General features: G+C 53.1%; 2 protein-coding genes across 2 annotated transcripts; both read right to left on the reverse strand.

Annotated features, from left to right (window-relative positions):
- Positions 1–1,210: 1,210 nt before the first annotated feature.
- Positions 1,211–2,190, reverse strand: LOC120668490 (auxin-responsive protein SAUR71-like). The gene has a single exon (XM_039948213.1). The coding sequence runs from the start codon at positions 1,965–1,967 to the stop codon at positions 1,569–1,571; it is 399 nt and encodes a 132-aa protein (XP_039804147.1). The 5' UTR covers positions 1,968–2,190; the 3' UTR covers positions 1,211–1,568.
- Positions 2,191–11,512: 9,322 nt separating this feature from the next.
- LOC120669458 lies at positions 11,513–12,714 on the reverse strand. The gene is made up of 4 exons (XM_039949206.1): positions 12,662–12,714; positions 12,357–12,603; positions 11,720–11,801; positions 11,513–11,573 (listed from the first exon to the last, which is right to left on the reverse strand). Exons 1-4 carry the CDS (start codon positions 12,712–12,714, stop codon positions 11,539–11,541), a joined length of 417 nt encoding a protein of 138 aa, XP_039805140.1. The 3' UTR covers positions 11,513–11,538.
- Between the last annotated feature and the right edge of the window lie 8,753 nt (positions 12,715–21,467).

A 21,467-nucleotide genomic window follows, 5' to 3' on the forward strand; every position in this document is an offset into this window, starting at 1 on the left:
AGCAACAGGGTGAAAGGCAATTTGCACTGGGAATTTCCTCGGTCTCACTCACGAGATCAGCAGCCTTGCGGCTGTACATTGTATTGTTAAGATCTCAAAACCCCTAGGAAAAACAACAAGGCAGGTGCTCCCACTACCAGTCCGTTACAACCACCACCACTAGTCCTAGGCAGGGTTTACATTTTTGTTTTTGAAAAAAATTTCGGTGGCCACCAGAAACGGTATACCGGCCGAAATTTCGCGGTTTTCCGGTGATTTCGACCGGAAAGAGTTCTCAAATTCAAAATTCCGAAATTTCGGTTTTCCGGCCGGAATTTCGTTGTATTTTACCGGTATTCCGGTGCATTTCACCGAAAAATGATGGTAATGGTTGGAAAATGATGGAAAATTATGTGTTTATGAAAAAATTGAAAATTTTGGCGGAGTTTGGCCTAATTATGTCTATATTGATAGATTATAATACACAATATATAATAAACTCCAGCACACAATGAGAAATAAAAAATGAAACACACTACAATAATGCAAAGAAGTAGTATAGTGTAAGTAAATACGCTAGACATTCACGGAAGCTTGTAAACTAAAAATAGCAAGCAGCCTAGCACTCAAGCATTTATATATGATAAGGTATTTTTCGATCATGCAAATCATTACACTCAAGTATTTTTCGATCATGCAAATCATTAGGTATTTCTATATGCAATACCATAGCACTCAAAAATTTCAATCATGCAATATGCATAGCCTATAGGGATTTTTCTATGAAATAAAGCCTTATGATTTCTAACGAATAATCAAAGTTCAAATCCACTAATAAATAATGAATAATCATTACAGAAAACTCACAGATCTGCGGCTGCGGAAAGCCGGCGATACCGGCCGGAATACCGGTGCCCGGTCCCGGAAAACCGGTGCCCACGCGCGGAAAACCAGCGGGTCTGTAACGGGTTCGAACCCAAATTATCAATTTTACCTACCAAATCAATTTAGATTTGAATGATTTTAAGTGCTATTAGCTAATAAAAGCCCCTAGTTTTTTATCATATTTTTTCCCAATTTTTTTGATAGTTATTTATAATTTTTTTAAAATTTTTAAAATTCAAAACGAAAAATACCGAAAAACACCGGTATACCAAAAGCCGGTGCAGACCGAAAACGAAGAAAACACCGAAATTTCGGCGGTATGCCGCCGAAATTTTAAACCCTGGTCCTAGGAGCCAGGCTGCCACAGCTAGATCTAGACGAGCACCCAAAAACACGGGAGGGAGAAGGAGAAGGAGAAAGAAAAAGAAGGAAAGTTTCCCCTAATTCCTACCAGACAGCAGGTACTAAAACTGTCCAGCTGCAGGAGAAAATGCGGAGGGCGAAATCCCCGTCGCACCCCCATCCTCCGTATGTACAGGCCTCCCACGCAGGGGCAAATCGGTAAGAACACCGGCGGCGCCACCGTTGCACCGTGGGGGCAAATCTCAGTTACGCCCCCCCTCCGCGATTGTTTCTCCCCAGGATGGCAAGGGCGGGCCGGGGAGGGCGCCGGCGGGGTGGGGATGCCGCCGGTGCGGCGGCGTCTAGCTGTAGCAGACCGCCGCCTCGTCGTCGGCGTGGTCGGCGGAGGGGTAGGCGAGCTGGAGGAGGAGGTCGTGGAAGTCGGCGACGGCGCAGGGGATGCGGAGCGCGCCGGGGTGGCAGTAGCCGTACTCCTGCGCGGCGCGGCGGAGGAGCGCGGCGAAGGCGGGGCGGCCCAGGAGCTCGGCGCGCACGGCGTAGCGCTCGACGGTCCCGCCCTCCTCGCCGACGCAGACCGGCACGTGGCCCTCCGGCACGCGCGCGCCGCCGCCCAGGAGCCGCGCGCCGGAGGCCGCCGCCGCGGCGGCGGCCTTGGGCGCCGCGCGGAGCGGCTGGTACGCGGCGGCGTCGCCGGCGTCGGCCGCGGCCACGCGGGAGAGCCTCCGGAGCAGGCGCTTCATGCTGCGGAACGGAAAGGAGCGTGCTGAAGAGGCGGCGGCGGCGGCGGGTGCGTCGGAGCGCTTTGGGGCGGGGGTGGGAGCAGAGAGGACACGGCACAGCAGAGCACAGCGAGCAATGCGTTTGTACTGGGGTGGCCGTGTGGCTGCTCGCCTCCATTTATAAACGGCGGGGGAGGAGACGGCCAGACCGGAGTAACGGAGGTGCTGCAACTGCAAAGGTCTTTCTCCTGATTTTTTTTGCCCCGCCTCATTTCTCCTTTGGAAATTCTTCCCTCAGGGTAGGCTGGTTTTGGGGCCACTTGATACTCCACTAAAAAGTTTCCAAGCTCTGGGGACACCCGATTCTACACCAAACCATATCTTTCCTTCTTGGAAAAATTTTACTACTTCACACCAAATTTTGCCAAATTCTTGCTCGGTACTCATATGAAGGGGAAAAAACAACGTTTCAAACATACAAACTCAAAATGATTCTAAACTTTTCAACATTTGGTGAAACAGTTCGTCGACAGGCAGAGTGAAAACTGCGCGTAACTGTAGCAAGCCGAGCATGGAGATGGGAGGTACGTACTCAGGTACGGGTACGGGTACTGCTGGAGTACCCGGCAGGCAGGTGCACGGAAGGCGCCGTCACGGAAAGCCAGCCGGCGTGGCGGGCCCGGCCCGGCCTTTAATGGGCGCCCGGTTTGGCTCCCGGGCGGACCCCGACCGGTCGGAGACCCGCCCGGTGGTGGGGTGGTGCGCTCGTTGGGGCCCGCCTGCTCGCGTGCGCGACCGCGCCCGGCTCGTCCGGCCGCGTCCGTAGCCGCTCTCGTACGGTTCCGTCCGTCCGCCGCGAGTGGTGGGTTGTGGGGTTGGAGTGCAGTGCGCAGCGTCGCTGTCGCGGGCCCGCCGCCCACTGACCTGGCACATGCTCCTTCGAATCCCTTGCCTGTCTTTTTTTTCCCCTCAGGAAGGCGTGGAAGTGCAACTCAGTACGCACAGTACGCTCAGCGGTGGTTTTTATATGGGAAATTTGTCTGCAGAACACTGTGAAAGTGTAGTTTTGTGTGTAACACACCACAAAATTCAATATTGTCTCTAACACACCGTGAATGCTTGATTTGGTCTGCAACACATCATAGCAATTATAATAATTATTTTTAGCTGAACGAAGATGTAAATAGACCATTTTGTCCCCGGGCCCACCTGCCATCCTCTTCCTCTCCCCTCCTCGAACGGAAGGACGGTGACGCGGCGGCGTGGGCGCGGCGCCGCGGCGGCGTTCCCGGCGTTCCCCCCGAGCCGTCCCCGTCCACCTCCCTCCGCCTCGGCCTTGGCCCCGCCTCCCCCGACGACGGCGGCTTCGACATCAAGTCCCCGGCCGCCGCTTGAGCCTCGCGGGGGCCGCCGCCAGCCCGGCGACCCCCGCCGCTCGGGACGGCGGGTCCTCCGGCTCAGGGCCCGGGGCCGGCGGGTGCGTGAAGGGGACGGGGAGGGCCCGCTCCCGCGCCTCCGCCTCCACCCCTGTCGCCGCCTCGCTGATGTCCGGTAACTCCGGGAGCGACGGCGGCGGCTCAACGGCGGGCGCCTCCGGCTCCGACGACGCGGCGCCGTTTCTGAGCCTGCGGTCGGGGTCCCGGATCGCGAAGCAGCGGGGTGGAGGCCGGCAGGGAGACGAGCCTGGGCCCGCGGGCGGAGGCCAGACAGGGGCGCCGCCGCGAGGCGCAAGTCGGTGTCCGTGGCATCCGCGGCGTGGGCATCCAGGGCGAACGCGGGCGCGCAGGACCAGCAGCCGAGGGGTGGGACGGCCGTGTGCAGGGCGCCGCCGCCGTCGCGGGCGCGCACCCAGGGGAGACCTCGGTGTGCAGGGGGTGGGGGGCAGAGGTGCACAGCTCTGCGTGAGCCTCCACCCGTGCGAAGCGAATGAATAAGGGGATAAGATCATCGAACGGCGGCGGCGGCTTGCTGGCGCGGAGCCGCTCTGACGGCGGTAAGGCGCGCGCGGTGAGGCGAGCGTGGTGTAGGTGCGAGGGCGCTGGGTGCGGCATGCAGGCGAGCGTGGCGCGGACGTGGCGAACGTGTGGCCGCAGTGCAGGGCAAGCGCGGCTCGACGCAGCAGCACGGCGAGCGCGCGGAGAATGGCGGCCACGGTACATCGCGTGACGGCAGAGGCAAAGGAGAGGGAGAGGAAGATGACAGGTGGGGCCGAGGGCAAATAAGACTTTTTACCTCTTCTCCCAGCCGAAAATGATTAGTTTATTTGCAGTGGTGTGTTGCGGACCAAAGAACTCTTTTACAATGTGCTGCAAACAAATTCAACTTTGATGATGTGTTGCGTACAAAATCCCACTTTCGCAATGTCCTACGGACAAATTTCCCTTTTTATATAGAGAATTTTGTCACACCATGAAAAAATGGTTTTGTGTAGAACACACCGTGAAACCTGATTTTGTTTTCAACACACTATGAATGTACATTTTAGTCTGGAACACACCTCACCAAGTAAAATAATAATTTTCAACTTAGATGTTGTGTAAAAGTTCCAATTTACCCTCAGACTCACATGTATATGTGTTGCTTAACAGCTCCGACGTCAAGTGCAGGTCAGCCTGGTGCCTTGACATCGCGGAGGAGTGACATGCAGATCTCGTCGAGCTGAGGCCGAAGCCCATGTCTGCGCAGCACTTGAGCTCCTCGAAGTCGTCGTCTCGTGAGGCTTCTACACCGCTCCATGCCGTGACGCCGTAGCGACGCCGGCCGGCGCCCGGCCGGCGCCGACGTCAGGTGCAGTTGATCGGCATGTTAATCTCATCGAGCTAAAGCTGAAGCTAGCCCAGATCGGGGTAGCTTTTTGAGCTCCTCGACGTCGTCGTCTGCTATGCTTGATTTTGCACCGCTACACGTCGTCGTCCGCAAGGGCTGCCGCGAACAGGACGGGTCTCGGCCTCAGGTCGCACTACACCGCTACCTAGCAGAGAGAAGGGTTGACGGGAGAGTGGGTAAGGAAGAAGATGATGGGTGGATCTAAGGGCAAAGTAGTCTATTTACACCACAGCTCAGCTGAAAAGTGAATATTATACTCTGCGGTGTGTGTTACGGACCAAATGAAGCTTTCACAGTGTGCTAAAAATAAAATCTGTTTTCGTAGTGTGCTGCACACAAATCCACACTTTCACAATGTCCCTCATACAAATTTCCCTTTTATATATGGCAACGTTTGACATGGTCATTGGTTTGAGTTTCGAAAACTTTTTTTAAAAATAAAAGATTCGAAAACTAAACCTTTTTTTCGACCAAGGATAAAGAACTTTTTTTTGGCGAAATACACGTGAAGAATTTATAGGCATATTTTGCCATACACTTTATTGTATTCACCGCCAAAATTCAAAAGGCAAAAATATACATTTTAGTCCTTAAACTTTGATTTAGAGATCAACTTCATCCCTGAACTACTAGATTGACCAATTTAGTGTGCGGGGGCGGCTCGAAATAGATGTCGAGAGAGGGGAGTGATATCCTGAGCCTAAAAACGAGCGGACCTGGATGCCAATACCGTTGGATGTGATTTTTTTCTAGTACAACGAGAGATATAGCAATGCCGAGCCTTATCTATTCACTGCGTTCGGCAGGCTGGAGCTGGAGGCTGGAGTTGGAGTGGTGTGAGAGAAAAATACTGTTGGGCTGGCTGTAGCTGGTGGCTGGAATGGTGTGAGAGATAAATACTATTGGGCTGGAGCTGGAGCAACAAGCCGAACGCAGTGAATTGGAGATGCTCTAATATGGCAAAAGCAAAAGAAACTCGACGGGCAGGGGTGACTGCCTAAACATAGGGTGGGTGTGCGCGAGGGCGTAGTGGGGTTGGCCAGCTGATTCTTCATGCATCGGGGAGATTGGAGACCGACGGGAGGATCCGGTATGTAGGTCGAGACATGCCCTTGACGTCGCCTCTCGCGAAGCTCGCGTCGGGTCAACTGCTCAGCACGCACGCCGTACCCGTACGTACAAGATTATTCAAGGACAGTTTCATTTGTAATTTATGGTAACAAAAATACTCTTCGTCAAAATTAGTGCCAGTCGTAATAGGAGTTGGACGGCCGGACATGCATGACGACGACTAGCGCGACCGAAAGCTCAGGGGGTGTTTCAGTTGGATAAAAAGTTTGCACGGTACCGGTCACATCAAATCTTCGGACACAAGTATAGAGCATTAAATATAGTTGAAAAAATAACTAATTACGTAATTTAACTGATTAGGACGAGATGGATCTTTTAAATCTAATTAGTTCATAATTAAATATTAATTACCAAATAACAACGAATCGTGCTACAGTATCCGAACCCAAACTTTTTCACCAACTAAACACCCCCCACCACCCGAGTCAATACGTCGTCGGGTGGTAAATGGAATGGAATGTCAGCTCTAGCTAGTAGTACTAGGCCGTGTTTAGATGTTTTGCAAAAAAAATTTGCGGTGGAATCTTGCTAATTTGAAGTACTAAATAAGTCTATTTATATTTTTTTTGCACAGATGGGTTATAAATCGCGAGACGAATCTAATGATGTTAATTAATCCATAATTAATTAATAATTAGCGGATGGTTACTGTAGTATCACTGTTGTAAATCATGGATTAAGTAGGTTCATTAGATTCGTCTCGCGATTTACAGCCCATTTATACAAAAAGTTTTGTAAATAGACTTCATTTAGTATTTCATGTATGTGTTGAAATATTCAATGTGATGTTTTTTTTAGTTTACAGGTTTATGGGGTTGGAATAAACAGGGCCCTAGTACATCTGTGCTGACTCGTTTGGAGAAAAGTTGCACGTTGGACCGTACGCACGGCTCATCAACTACTTGCTGTGCCTGTGCGTGGGGGACTGGGCGGGCGGAGTCGACGCTCCCAGTCGACACGCCGTGCCTAGCTAGCCCTAGCCTAAGGCGTGGCCAATGGCCCCCCTCGTTTCCGAGCATGCATGTGTACACAGTACACTACGCAGGCCGGACGAGGATCATATCAAAAGGCGCCATCCATGCATGCATGCAGCACATGGCATGCCGCGCGCGGATCTATCAAAGGTCGATCATCGAGCGGTGGAGAGGGTGGACAAGAGTCACGGGATGTGTTTAGATCCCTGGATAAGTAGGAGAAAAAGTCGCATGGGACACTAGCACACTGTAGCATTTTTCGTTTATTTGTGGTAAATATTGTCCTACCATGATCTAACTAGGCTCAAAAGATTCGTCTCGCAACGTACATCAAAACTTTGCAATTAGTTTTTTTATTTACCTACATTTAGTACTCCATACATGTGTCATTTGCTATATTTAATATTTCGATGTGATGGAGATGTGATGGAAAATTTGGATTTTGGGGAGGTTTTTGGGCATCTAAACACACCCACGGTGCAAACTCTGGCGCTGGCTGCTCCTGCTGCCCTGCACCTGCACGAGCGTATCTGATTCCTCGGCAAACAGTGTTTGGGTAGTAGCCATGGACATGACAATGAGCGCGTACGTGCCTCGACAGTGCGAGCTCTACCACAAAGTTGCTGAGTGTTGACCACGCCTAAGGTAACTGGAGTTTATAATGATGTAGGATTAGCGTCGAGTTGCTGCCCTTGAACTCGATCAACAACCTCTTACCAAAAAAAAAGATAAGAAAAACTACGGATATTTTATTTCGATCTTCATCAGTTACTCACTTGCTCCTCCTGAGGATTCGCAGCAGCTAGCAGGCTTGAAAAAAAAAAGATAATGCTGCACTCGCAGTAGAGGTGTGCCGTGAGAAACCACCACCGTTTTGGCTGCGTGCGCGCAGTGCCCCCGTTTCCGTACAGCTGACGGACGGCAACAAGCCTAGGGTGAGAGGGTGGCCCTGGCCTGGCCATCAGGCCATGCAAGCACAGCACGGCGAGGCCGCTAGCTCCAGTGCTCCACCGATGCGCGTGCGAAATAATTGCACCTACTACTCCTACGTCCCACCCGCCTCTTTTGTCGGGGGACGCTGCGTGTCGCCAGCAAACAGGTGCATTCTCTTTCTTCTTCTTTTCTCCTTTCTTCTTCCTCCCGACGCCGCCGCCCTCCGCCGCCGCGTTGACGACCCCCGTGCGCCGCTTCCGCTAGCGGCACACACGCACCCAATAAGAATTTCGTCTTTTGTCCCCAGGCCGCCAGGTCAGGTGGCCGCAACTTTCCCGCCCGTCGCTCCACGCCCACTGGAAGACGGACACCACCACATGCATCCTCACATTCTTTAACCACGCCGTTCGTTTCTCGCCTTCTCGGCCGGACTAGCCACGGCTAACCGTGAAGTCAGTAGTCACGCCGGTCGCGGCGAGCGCCGAGAGTCGGCCGGCGAGCAGGGCCGGTCGAGCAAATGCGGGGAGAGAAGAGAGAAGGAGAGCTGCGAGGTTCAGAGAGACACCAGGCATCAGCTATTCAGCTGGATAGTGCGCGCCGACGAACGGCGAGGAGCTTGACTTGACCGGAAGACGATAGGAGGAGGGGATTCACGGGCGCGCCGGTTTGGGTAAAAACCGACAAAGCAGGATCGCGCGACCCAGGCGCCCGCATGATGGCACACCACGTGGTGTGCCGTCGCCTCTGTGACCGGTCCGGACATGTGCGGTGTGCAGCGGCGAGCACGAGCAGCCCAGCCCAGCGCGCAGGCTGGGCAAGTGTCCGCGTGAATCCTCGGCCGCGACTGGCCATTTGGTGAAGGCGCGAGCCCGGAGGCGCGTCATGGGGTTTCATTTTCGTATTAGATTTTCCGTCGGGGCACTCGGATACGGCGCAGCGCCGGCCGCCACACGCTAGGCTAGGACTCCGTACTAGGCTAGTCTAGGTTGGCCCCGGGCCCCGGCCCCATTTGGTTTTTGGATCCAAATTTTTTTTATCATGTGGGTCAAAAACCTCATTAGCTACAGTACTGCTAATGTAACCATAGTTGTGGAGGTAGATTTGTAATTAGATATTATTTAAGACGTCTAATTAGTGATGAAAGCGGCGAAATGTTTTCGCGAAAATTTTTCGCCCCCATCCAAACACGGCTGAAAACTTGCGCGCCTCGCCGTGTAGACTGGCATGCACCGGCCAGCGTGAGTGCGTGACCCACCGTACATGCATGCAATCGGTGCGTGCGTACTCGATCGAGCTGCCGGCATGCAAGGTATCAGCATCATCACCGATTCACCGTGGTGCGCGCGGCAGCGGCCGGCGATTTGACGGAGCAGCGGACCGGGCAGCCCGCGCGCGCGACCTCGCGTTTGCGGTTTCCCACGCGCCGCTGCCGGCCGCCGCCCTGCCCTGCCCGCCCCCGGCCGACCGCCCGGGCACCGGCCCCGGCACGGCACGCAAGCGTTTCCATTCGTTCCCCGCCCTCGTCTCGCCTGAAACAAATTGCAAATCCCTCCTCGGGATCTCGGGCCGCGGCGATGCGTCCCGCGTGCAGCTTGGACAGCCTTGGGCTGGTCGATGCGTGCGTGCGTGCATCTACTACGCTGTTGATCGAGGTGGGATTTCACCGCGACGTACACACCGGTGGTCCGAGTGCATGCAATGCAAGGATGCTTCAAGGTTCCGACGCCGTCGAGCGGTGGTTTTACTAGCATTTTAGATTCTGATCGTTGGACTTCAAATTGTCATGTGCGGACGGGAGGGGAAATGGAAGAGAAACAATTGCCCCCGTCCTTTCTATAATTGTATCATGTAATCATTTATTTGCGACGAAAAGAGTTGCATGCATGCAACGACTTGGTCACGTTTGCTCTGCAAGACAGTTGAGTATTGCGTAGTATTATCATTATATTCCCACATGCTATGCTACCCATTTCTCGTCAACGATGGATGCTGACGCATGCGTAATTTTCTATGCACCGTTCCACCCACTTCCCTGCTTGACGCGTCTCATCCTTAAATTTCGCCACTCGCTTTGCGCGGAATATGTTATATGTTAATCCGAAAACAATCAAATCAAAAACTGATGTCTGCGTCACTACCCCTCTGGTGCACTACCATCTTGACCAAATAAACAAATACGAGTACGGGCAAACTATTTTAATTTTCCATTCGAATCTGAACACGAATGGAAAGCCATTCCATTCTAGTTTCAGTGCCAGCTCGCGTATACGCTGGCCGGTGGCGCGTAGCCAGCTCGCGCCTGGCGGTTACGCGCCGCGTACGTCCCGGCGGCCACCGGAGAATATACTCCTGGGAGAGCGTACGGAGCAGGTGCGGCGCGCGCGCGCGCGCCCGCCGAGCCGAGCCGCTCGCTGCCTCACATCAGGCTATCCGCACCGGCACCCTTTAAACGATACTAGTAAGGTGCCCGTGCTTACGCCACGAGTAAATTTCAATCGTACACAAAACAATACATGCTGTAGCTTCTGTTTTTGCCGAATCCCTTCCAAGCATGCCGCAGCTTTTGCTTCCTCAACATCCCTGCAATGGGACACAGAACACGTCATCCAGTTAATTTGGTTGCCCGTCTCTTATCTCGGATAGTTAGCTTGCCTGTGCTATCGCTATGGGTGACACTTCATCCATGCACATCAAAACAATGAAAAGAGAAAATATATATGTTTCATTCGATTTAGACAGTATGTTCTTACGATACTCTCAGGCCTTTAGAAGTATAGATGAACTCGCAGATCGTATAAAAACAAAATCAGGAGCTAGCTACCTTGTACAGCAAGAAGCAAATTTCCTTTTCCGCTCTTCCTATTCTGATGGAGAAGTTCATTTCTGCTCTCTTCTCTCTCAAGCAACTCACACAGCAAGAAGCAACCTGGCTCTTTGCTTGGCTATATTCTTATCCAGTAGCACACTGTTACCATCTTCTATCTTGATCAAGCAGAAACAAGGAAAAATGATTGTAATCAGTCTTTTCCTAAGAGTGCAATCCAAGCAAAGCAGTGAGACTACCAACAATATACTCATCAAATTAGCCATATCTCATGGTGCTGAGCAGCTGATGTTGGTTTGTTATAGTCGGCAAGGCATTAGCTTAGCACATTGCCAGGCTGCCATCAATACTTACCCAAATACCCAATAACCAGAGAATCAAACGGATGATATAATTCTTCATTCTTGTGATTCGTGATTGTGGTAATAACAGAAAAAGGCAGAGAGGTTAACATAAACGCAATCACACAACATTCTCTATTCCTAAAAATTCCTCATTAGGTAGATTCTATCAAAAAATCCCACGCGGAGCCCGCTTTCCTCATTTCAACTTTTGCTTAGGCAGATACCAAATACTTGAAAATTCAATTGTACACAAGGCCAGAGATCAAGCATTGTCACTGTAGAAAGTAATATACATACCAGGAAAAGAGGAGGCTCTAGAACTGCTACAACAATATAATGCAAAACCTGCAAACGAAGTAATGTGAGTATAGAGAGCTAAACACAACGTCAAGTGGCTAAAAAACCAAAACTGATGCAATATGACTTACAGTAGCACCTGCATCTTGTTGTCATACTGCTTGGGCTTAGACAGAATGCAAGCTTGAAGGATACAGATACATTGAGATAATGTTGTGAAAGTGTTTTTTTGGATAGCATGAGTAGTTAAGCACTGAATAGGTTTAAATAACCAATGAAATGTCATCTGTTATAACCACTGTAAGAAAGAATCAAAGAACTGATTCAAGAACTATACTTCCACTTAATTGGTTAAAAAATATAGGGAACTCGAGCCTTTACAAGTGCCACAATGCTACTTATCTAACCCATAAGAAATTTGAATACTTAACATTTTGTGATTACCTTTGCCTTCCCCACCCTTTTGATGCTCCCAAAATAATTTTTCAGAACCATCCCAAAGGCTGGGACCAAGCATATCCATTACCTAAAATAGAAAGATTAGTGAATAGAAGTTGTTAAGCTGCAAAGAAATCTAGAATATAATTAGTGAACTCATGAGAATAATATAGTAGTCACCCTGACGACCCTTGAAGTGGAACGATGGTATGCCATAGCAACCATTGAGAGCGCTGGTAAACAGTGTCTAAATTCAGAAAGCTTAAAGACAGAGAAATGCTATTTCGAAAAAAAAGACAGAGAATTGGTATATATTCATTTCAGTATATCCATTTCAGTTACTTTGACTATTTAAGAGATGCAATTAGTTATGAACATCTCAGAATGAACAGTCAGTAACGAACCAAAGAATTTCAGCAAACAAACCCAACATATTCTTCTTGCATCAATATCAGAAATTCATGTTGCTGCTGATGATAGTGTCAAATAACGGCAACATTACAAGATGACAGACGTAAGTGCTCCTGCTCACTAATTCCAGACCAGACATTGCCTACTTCTCATAGCTTCTATTTCCAGAAATTGACAAACATCGAAGCCAACACAATACATAGTATAAGCTACAGGAGGATAGGTAGATTACCTCGGAGAGCAGCTTGTCATAGGTGGTGGGCTGGTCGAAGAGCATGGCGTTGTTGACCTTCTCCTTCTGCTTGCCCTTGCTCCACTTTCTTCTTCTTCTTCCGCCTCCGGACTTGGCCGGGGCCTTCTCCTTCCCTCCATCCTTGCTGCAAATGAACGACGAAAAGCCTCGGAAGCAGCAGCACGCAGCAGAGCAAGCAGATCCGCGTCCAATAAATCCGTCGAAGAAAGCTAAGCCATCCTGATACCTGGATCTGGATCGGGGGCCCAGTGGCGTCGGCGACACCGGGCTGGGTCGGCATCTACCTCGACGCCGACGTCGTCGTCCTCAGGCCGTTCTCCGGCTTCCAGAACGCCATCGGAGAGACAAATCACAGTGCAAACCAGAGTGATAACAGAGTCTCATTAGATCAAAATTATATACAAGGACAGCCATTACATGGTACCATAGAGTCAATTCCGCACTATCGGAGCTACAAATCATCATCATAGTATAGTGAAAACAAGAATAATCATGAAGCAGAATGAAATAACAAAAATCAAATAGTAGTGAAATCATGAAGCAAAATGTGAAAAATATTCCCCAATAGGAGTGAAATAATTAAGCAGAATCAAGAAAAATATGAATCCCCAATACCAGAAACAGAAAAATAAGAAAGCAAATGAGGAAAAATGTCATCCTCACGGTAGGCGTAGGGGATTGGGTCCCGGATCCCAGCCCGCCGTCTCCTCTCCTGCACCCGGCCTGTTGGGCGGCGGTGTCGTCTTTCTCCCGCACCCGGCTTGTAGGGCGGCGGCGGCGTCCGGGCGGAGGCCGCACCCGGCACGCGTCCTTGGTGGCTGCCGGGTTTGCGGCGGCAGGCGGAGGCCGCAGCAGGCGCGGGTCACGGCCAGTTCGCGGCAGTCGCGCGGAGGAAGACCGAAATTTGGTGGAAAAAATGAGTGCGGGAGAGGGGGTTCGAACCCTACCTGGGGTGTGCGGAGGAGCGGGCGCGGGCACCGAGGCCACGGCCGGCCGGCCGGCGCCCCCCTGTCGCGCAGCCAATCAGGGCCTCCTCGCGAGCGAGCACCGATACAGAAGGCCGTGCCACCGCCGCCGGAAAGGGGAGGGCCCAGACGGAGGGACTCTGCGTCGAGACAGATCCGGCCAAGGAGGGCGTAGATCCGGCGACTGGGATGGTGGATTCAGACCCCGGCGGCCTCCGACGACCCAAAACGGAGGTGGAGAAGACGACCTAGGTTTCAGGGCTGAGGGAGAGAGCGGAGGGAGGGAGGATGAGGGCTGGCGCGGGGCACGGCGGCGATTGGAGCCCGCAGCCGGCGCGCGGGACGGTGGCGGCGGCCGGAGCCCGCAGCCCCCTGCGCGCGCGTCCCGGCGGCGGCGGCTGGAGCCCGCAGGGCGGGGCGGCGGCGTAGGTTGCGTTCGCAGGAGGCGGCGACGGCCGGAGCCCGCATCCCCAGCACACGTCCCGGTGGCAGCGGCCCTACCAGTAGCCCCCTGCGCGCGCGGGAGGCGGGGCTCGCGTCACTCGGGGAGCCGGCACAGGGCGGGTTCAGCGGGAGGCGAGGGCAACCCCGGGTTCGAGGGAGGCGCGCGGGAGGGGAAGGCTGCGCGTGATTTTTAGAAGAGGGAGGGGAAATCGATTTGTTTTTTTATCAAGACATACATGTTTTGATGTTAAGGATACAAAGTCCATACAAATACAGATACATTATTGAATCGCTGGGTTTTGAACCTTGGCCGGCGAGAGGGGCGGGCGCGCGGGCGATGGGGGTCTTCGCTTCAACGCGTTGAAGCGGATGATCTAGGTCCGTTGGATGGAGTTTGGAGTGTTTGGAGCCATTGATTTTTACACATGTGAGTTTTTGTGTAGAAGTCGGTTGGTGAACTGGTTCGCGTGCAACTCAGCGGGGGGCGCGGCACTGGGTGGACTGATCATAATTCGTTCGTTCCATTTAGGGATGGAGGATGCAGTGCGCATATACAGGAAAATGGCCTGCACCGGCGTCCGCTACGGCGTCTGGTAAACAAGCGGAAGGGCTCGCCTCCGCTATTCTGAGCGGACGTAGAGGAGGCCCGCTACGTGCGGATGTGGCGGGGGGCCGTGCATCCGCGCGCCATCCCAACCGCCTCCGCGGAGCAGGAGCCGGATTAAGTACCTTTGCTCAGTGAAGTCACGTTGTAACTTTGCTCCATCTCCAGTGTCCATTTTCAATCCAACGCCTACATCCCTTCCCATGCAAAAGGGCCCAGCGGTCAGTGAGCATTTCTGGCATCCATCTTCTTCCTCACGTCGCTCCAGCAAGCAGGTGCGATCCCATTCCCCAATCTGCGCGTGCTCGAGTGCTGCGGCCACCACCCCGGGCAGCAAAACGAGGTGTTCCTCACGGACCTGCCGCGGTGCCCGTATCGCCTCCTCGCCGCCATCCGCCCAGAGTACGGTGAGGTCCATCCATCGTCCTTCCCATTTCATCTCTGATTCGCTAATAATCCAGGGCGTCGTGCCTGATAGCACTCATGCCGCACACCAAGCTCCACCTCACGTACAGCCTCATGCCCTCATCTGATCCCGACATCAAGGAGGCGCTCCTCATGAGTGCCTGGATCGATTGGCTCGTGGATGAAATTGTGGATGCTATTTGCACCGATAGCTTTTTATTCTCGAAGCTCATCTCCGGCGCCGGCAGGAGCGCGGGGAAGCCAGACAAGGGCGTTGCCGTTGGCCCGTGTCGGAGGAACTTATGGTGTGCTTGCGGTACAGGCCCCTCACGATGGAAGCTTCTAGCTATTGCGGCGGGCCGGATGCAGCGACACTGGTCAGTATACATGTCCGAGCTTAGCAGTGGTGGACCCTGCAACGACGGTGATGGCCCTCCCCTGCAGCCTCTTGCCTACCTGACCTCCATGACATGCCGGCGGTGGCGCGGCCCTTCTCTTCTCCAGGACAGCGTGGTGCCGATCCGCGTGGGAGATTGGGCGTATCGAGCAGAGACTTGTGGCCACAGCGCTCGAGCGCGCACAGATTGGGGAATGGGATCCCACCTGCTTGCTGGAGCGACGCGAGGAAGAAGATGGACACCAAGAATGCTCACTGACCGCTGGGCCCTTTTGCTTGGGAATGGATGCAGGCGGCCGGCGGACTGGCGAATGGAGACAGCCGGCGAGCACCCGGCCGGAGGGACAAGGCAGGAGGGAGGGGCCGCCGCCGCGGACCTCGAAGCCGGTTGAGCATCCGTGCCGAGGAGGGAGGCCTGGCGGAGCTCGAGCTCCCGATCCGCCGCCGTCCTCGCCAGATCGGCTCGAGGGACGAGCGGATCCGAGCCGCCGTGACCCGGCCGGAGCAGGAGCTGCCGCTGGAGTACGACGGAGCGGGCTCGCCTCGACCATTGCTGCTACCGCCGCCGGGAAGCCGAGGCCTCCACCGCCATGGCCGCCGGCCAGAACCATGACGTCAAGGCCGCGTGCGCACACCCCATGGCGCCGGCGGCCATGCCCGCGCAGCACGGCCAGCGGACGGCGCAGGGACGAGGGAGTGGCGCCGCCGGGAGCAGGGAGGGCGCGCCTCGCCTCTACGCGTGCGCTTCCGCCTCAACGCCGCGCGCGCGCCTTGCCTCCGTGGCCCGCCGCTACTGCAGGGGAGGAAGGAGGAGCCTCGCTCCGCCACGGCCCGCCTCGCCACATGCCGCCTCGCGGCCTCGCCTCCGCCGCGCCGAGCCTCCGCCGCGTTGAGCCCGGCCGTCGCACGCCACGCGGCTGGTGAGTGCGCGGCCATGGCCACTCCGCGGCCGGCTGCTGCTGCTCATCTCGGGGCCGACCGGACAAGGGGAGGGAGGGAAGGCCGCGGCCACGCGCCGCCTGCGCGCGCCCCCGCCGCCGCCAAGGGAGGCCGCACAACTCCAGCGCCGAGGAAGCGCGCACCTGCTCTCTCTCGGCTTCGCGCTCGTCGTCGTGGCAACTGTCTCCCTCCTCTTGAGCTTCGCCTCCCGCTACACGGCCTCACTCCACGCCCACGGGGGAGCGCTCGCCAGGACCGGCAGCAGGAGCCGCCCGCGTCCCCGAGCTTGCCGCCGCCACGTCCCTCGTGCGGGCGCTGGGCTTGATCCGTGGCCAACGGAGCCGCCGGTGCTGGAGGAGCTGCCGGCGGGGCGGAGCAGGAAGGGGAGACGGGGGCGATGCAGTGGAGGGAGGGAGCCCGGGGGGGAGGATGAATGAGAGGCGTAGGAGAGGGAGGGAGGAGGGGCGCCAAGCTCGAGGTCCCTGGCGCTGGATCCGGACGCCGGTGGAGCGCAGGGGAGGTGGCGGGGGTGCGGGAGGAGGGCGCACAGGAGGAGGGGCAGGGATCCGGCGGAGGGGGCGAGTGTAAGGATCGATGGACCAAGATGGGGGTGAATTGGGCATTTTTCAAATTTCTAAAACAAGGTAAAGCAACATTAACCTATGCAATACTAGTAAGGCTCAATTCACCAACCGGCTAGCTAAGCAAACTACACAAGCTTACAAAGATACAACTAGATATGAAACTAAGCAAGGTAGAGCTAAGCTATGATCTCTAAGGTCAAGCACATGAATAATTGCATGAAAGTAAGTGCTTGAAAGTAAAGAGTGGGCAAGAGACAAACGGATTTTTTTCCCGTGGTGTCGATGTGTTGGCACACACCCCTAATCCACATTGTGACACTCACTAAGAGTCTTGTTACCTCCCAAGTTACCGAGACGAGGGCGCTCACTAAGAGTCTCCGTTCACCATCCCGGCGTGGTGGAGCTCAAGCCACGTACAAACTTCACCACTTGTGCCGGATGCACATTGCGGCTGATATTTAGCTGTTGATTTGGTAGCCTGGTAGGTCCGTTGTTTTGGGGTTCGACTCCCCACCGTCATCTGAAAGCTGCGTGCTGTTTTTATTTCTCTTTCTTTCTTCCTTTCTTCTTTTTTTTCCTTTGCTTAAAGAAGAAGGTGATGTCTGTCATATTCGTGAGCAATCGGGGGAGCCGTTATGTAGTACTACCTCCGTCTCAAATTATTGATCGTTTAACTTTTTTATATCAAATTTGACCACTCGTTTTATTTAGAAAATTTATGCAAATATAGTTAAATTTAGGTTATTCTTGAAGAGCTTGATTTAATAAAGCAAATCACAATAAAAAAATGATATTTTGCATAAATTTTTGAATAAGACAGAGCAGTCAAACTTGGGGCGAAAAAATCAAACATCAATAATTTGGGACGGAAGGAGTATCATAAAATATACGCAGCACGTGGTTTGGTTTCTGAAGTGTACACGATGGACGACGGGTCCTGCAGGCTGCATACACTACCGGAATCGAGTAGTTTGCCCTGTGCCTGGGGCACACGGCAAAAGCTCTGTTGTGTGCAACACACGGCAACGCGCACACGGCATACATGTGTCGGTAAAGTGCTTATGGCACACGGCGAAGCTTCCGACACACGACAAAATAAATGAACAATAAATAAAAAAATTGGGCCCGGCCACAACCCCGCCGCCGCTCGCACCCCCGCCGCTGCTGCCTTGCCGGCCGCCGCACACCGCCGCCACCACCGCTACCACTAGAAGCCGCCGCCGCAGGAGCCATATCCCCCTCCACCGTCGACGTCGAGCACCGGAGGAAGAGTTCGTCGCCGTCACCGTCGCCGTCCCCCAGTGTGCCCTCCCGGCGGGGAAGAAGGAGGGTCCAGGCCCACAGATCCGGCGGCGGGAGAGGAGAGGAAAGGGGCCGCGCGGCGGAGGAGGAGCCGGGGGCCGCAGATCTGGTGGCCGGAGAGGAGAGGGAGAGGGCCGCGCGCCAGAGGAGGAGTAGGGGCCGCCGCACCGTGAGAGGGCCGCGCCGGGAGGGGGCTGTCGTACCTTGCGCCGTCCGCCGCCGCTGCCGGAGCTCGCGTCGTCCGCCGTCGCTGCCGGAGCTCGCGCCGCGCAGTCCGCCGCCGCTGCCGAATCTTGAGCCGAAGCTCGCGCCGCGCCTGGAGCTCGCTGCCGGCAGGGGGCGCTCCCAGTACGCCGCCGCCGCTCCTCATCCCGCCGCTGCTCCTCACTACCGGTGAGGGGCGAGCGGAGGGGGGAGGGGAGGGGAGGCAGAGGAGGGGCCACCCGGCCTGGCAGGAGAGGGGAGGGGAGGGGAGGTGGTGCCGATTAAGTGTGTGGGTGGGTGGGTTGGTGGGGTGGGGGTTGTTTGCCATGTGCCCCAGATCTGGGCACACGGCAAACAGTTTACCATATGTTTTTTGATCGACACACGGTACACACGGCAAAAGTTTGGACACACGACAAACTGACGTTTCCGTAATGATACGGTGGTATTGCTGCTACCGCCATATCTGACTTTCAGATACAAGTACGGTAGCTTTTAATTTGCTTGCCGTTTCTTTTATTTTCTTGGAAAGGTTGTGCAAGTCACCTGAGCATCGAATTGCAATTTTCACCTATGGCATCTCTTGGTTCAGTCTAAGTGGAATTTCATGAGATTTCCATAGTTACGTGGGAGGAGTTTCATCCCCATAACACTCAACCGGCTCGATTAACTAGTCTATGTTCTAGCTAACTGTGCAATGAAACCAAATATTAAGGCTCTGTTTAGTTCGCGAAATTTTTTTTACAGTACCCCTGTCACGTCGAATCTTCGGACACATGCATGGAGTATTAAATATAGTTGAAAAAATAACTAATTACACAGTTTAACTGATTACAACGAGACAAATCTTTTAAATCTAATTAGGCTATGATTGAATATTAATTGTCAAATAACAACGAAATTGTTACAGTGTTAAAATCTAAACTTTTTCACGGACTAAACAGGGACTAAGACTGGTATAAGGACAAATTAAACATCCAGCCAGAGCACTGCATGCGGTTTCTGAACGATTTCTAAAGGTGACAAGTCAAGTCATGAGCAGTGAGTTCCGAGATGTTTCGAGCATGCTGACGTCCTGACCGCCCAATTAGTGAGCAGTACCAATAGAGCTCATTTCAGAGGCGAGTCGTCCCATCGAGCAAACGGGAGGTCATCACTCATCAGCAGTCGATCCTGAAGATCTGCTGTGGTGAGCCGGTGTGGCGACTGGCGAGTCCGGGCACGCGGGTACGTACTGGTCTACGGTAGGCCAGATCGTCCCTATCAGTTTACCGGTGCGTGTAGTTCTCCCGTGACATCCCGCCGATTTTCCGAGGTCCAAATCGCCTGACGCCATGCGCGGCGCCTCGCGTCGTCGACGAAAACTGCCTGGTCGAGCAGGTGGTGGCGCTGACTGATGACTTGATGCGGCGTCATGGGCTTGGCCTAGAAAATTCGGGTACTTTGATTTTCCGGACAGATCACGTAGAAATCCCCGGCCTCCACGCAACTTACGCAGCAGGACGTACGCAATGATTTCTAGCTCCGGGCTCCGGCCGGTATTCCCGTCAAGCAGCATCACGCAGGTATCAAGGGAAGCGATGTTTATAATAGTACTTCCTCCGTTTCAAATTATCATTGATTGATATTTTACTCTAAGTTTGAGGCTTTGAGTACTCGTCTTATTTAAAAATTTATGCAAAATATTATTTCTTTTGTTGTAGTTTGTTTTATCTACAAGGTCTTAAAAAGTAATTTAAATTTGACTATGTTTGTATAAATTTTTTGAATAAAATGAGTGGTCAAATTTAGAGTTAAAAAAATCAAACGAACTGTAATTTCAAACGGGGGAGTAGTTCATAATGATCACGCGGTCCAGGCAACCACGCACGGCCAAAAAGGTTTTAAACCATGCCAGGTCATTTTGTGAAATCTAAAAACACCACCGAGGGGATTTTAAACCATGTCTTGCACGAATCGATCGATCAACTCATCAGCACGGCCAGATTAAAACTTGTTGATCGATCATTTATGGATGTGAACTCTTTTCTTCGCAGAAAAAAAGAAACTATATAAGTCAAATCAGTGACCCATTGATCGTCGCACTCGCTAGATCATTCGTCACGGGGTTTCAACTGCATGCTTCCCCTTCTTCCATGGAGACCGAAATGGTTTGGCCGTTGCTGTCACGAGTCGACGCGACGGCACGGGCGGGCGTCAATTTGCACGCTTGCACGTACGTACGAGCTGTGCGGTGCGACCGGTCAGATTTAAGGTCGCGTTCACAGCCAGTCATCAGCCACTGGGCACTGCATGGGTGGAGGCATGGAGCAGTTTCCAGCTTTAATTTTTGCTGGAGGAAAATTTGAACCGGAAGCGATCGTTTCTTTTTGGGGGCACACTTGCGCCGGAGAATCTACCCAGCTAGTCTGCTACTCACTAGGCTACCAAGTGTCCAAATGTGAGGTCGTTCGATTGTCGTTCGTCATCGTCGACGTCCAGATTTGAACCGCAAGCTGTTGAATAAACTAGGCGCCGAACGTTCGTGGTACGGCGTCCGTGTGTACGGAGAATTCCTGCCCTGTCAGCTTTGGTCTGTCAGGCCATTAATTATAAGTATTAAATAAAATCACTTTATAAAACTAACTCCACAACTCCGCGCTAGGAATTTTGAAGAATCTAATTAGACTTTTGACCGCGCGATTAGAGATTGGTTACTATAGCATCACTGTAGCGAATCATCGATTAATTACTATTATTAGATTCGTCGCGAAAAGTTACACCTATCCATAAAAAAGTTTTACAAATAAATTTCGTTTAGTACTCCATGTATAAAAAAGAAGTTCGTGCTGGAAACAGTGCTGGGAAACCAAATGAGGCGAAGAGCTAACTGCTAGCTCATACAGCAGGAGAGAGATGAAAGAACAGGAGAGCAGGCGAGGGGATGTGAGAGAGCCGAGTTTAGAGACGTGTGCGAACTAGCTCTTGAAGAGGAGATGGTGTGAACTGTTCATCGAATAAAAAAATCTATGAGCTAGCTTTGAGCTAGCCATTGGAGAAGGTCTAAATGCCGACTGGGTTAACTGACCGGAGTATATATGTACTTTGCTGCGCGTTAAGGTTAAGGAATCCTACTCCTCCCGATAATCGAACATCAACAGTACTAGTAATCCTTTTTGCTAATAATGGATTGGGTTTAACCGACGGTACGGTCCTCGCCTTGGACTGACAAGCGCTGAGCAGTACTCGTACTTCCATGGTACTGCT

The sequence above is a fragment of the Panicum virgatum genome, chromosome 4N (genome assembly GCF_016808335.1).
Source record: "Panicum virgatum strain AP13 chromosome 4N, P.virgatum_v5, whole genome shotgun sequence".
Classification (NCBI taxonomy): Eukaryota; Viridiplantae; Streptophyta; class Magnoliopsida; order Poales; family Poaceae; genus Panicum; species Panicum virgatum.

Excerpts from the sequence above, each read along its gene's own strand:
- LOC120668490 (XM_039948213.1), bottom strand. The coding sequence starts at position 1,967 with ATGAAGCGCCTGCTCCGGAGGCTCTCCCGCGTGGCCGCGGCCGACGCC.
- LOC120669458 (XM_039949206.1), bottom strand. The coding sequence starts at position 12,714 with ATGGCGTTCTGGAAGCCGGAGAACGGCCTGAGGACGACGACGTCGGCG. Across the intron at positions 12,604-12,661 it reads ACGACGACGTCGGCGTCGAG|GTATCAGGATGGCTTAGCTT; the intron begins GTAGATGCCGAC and ends ATCCAGATCCAG. Across the intron at positions 11,574-11,719 it reads AAAGGGTGGGGAAGGCAAAG|TGGTTATAACAGATGACATT; the intron begins GTAATCACAAAA and ends TCTTTCTTACAG.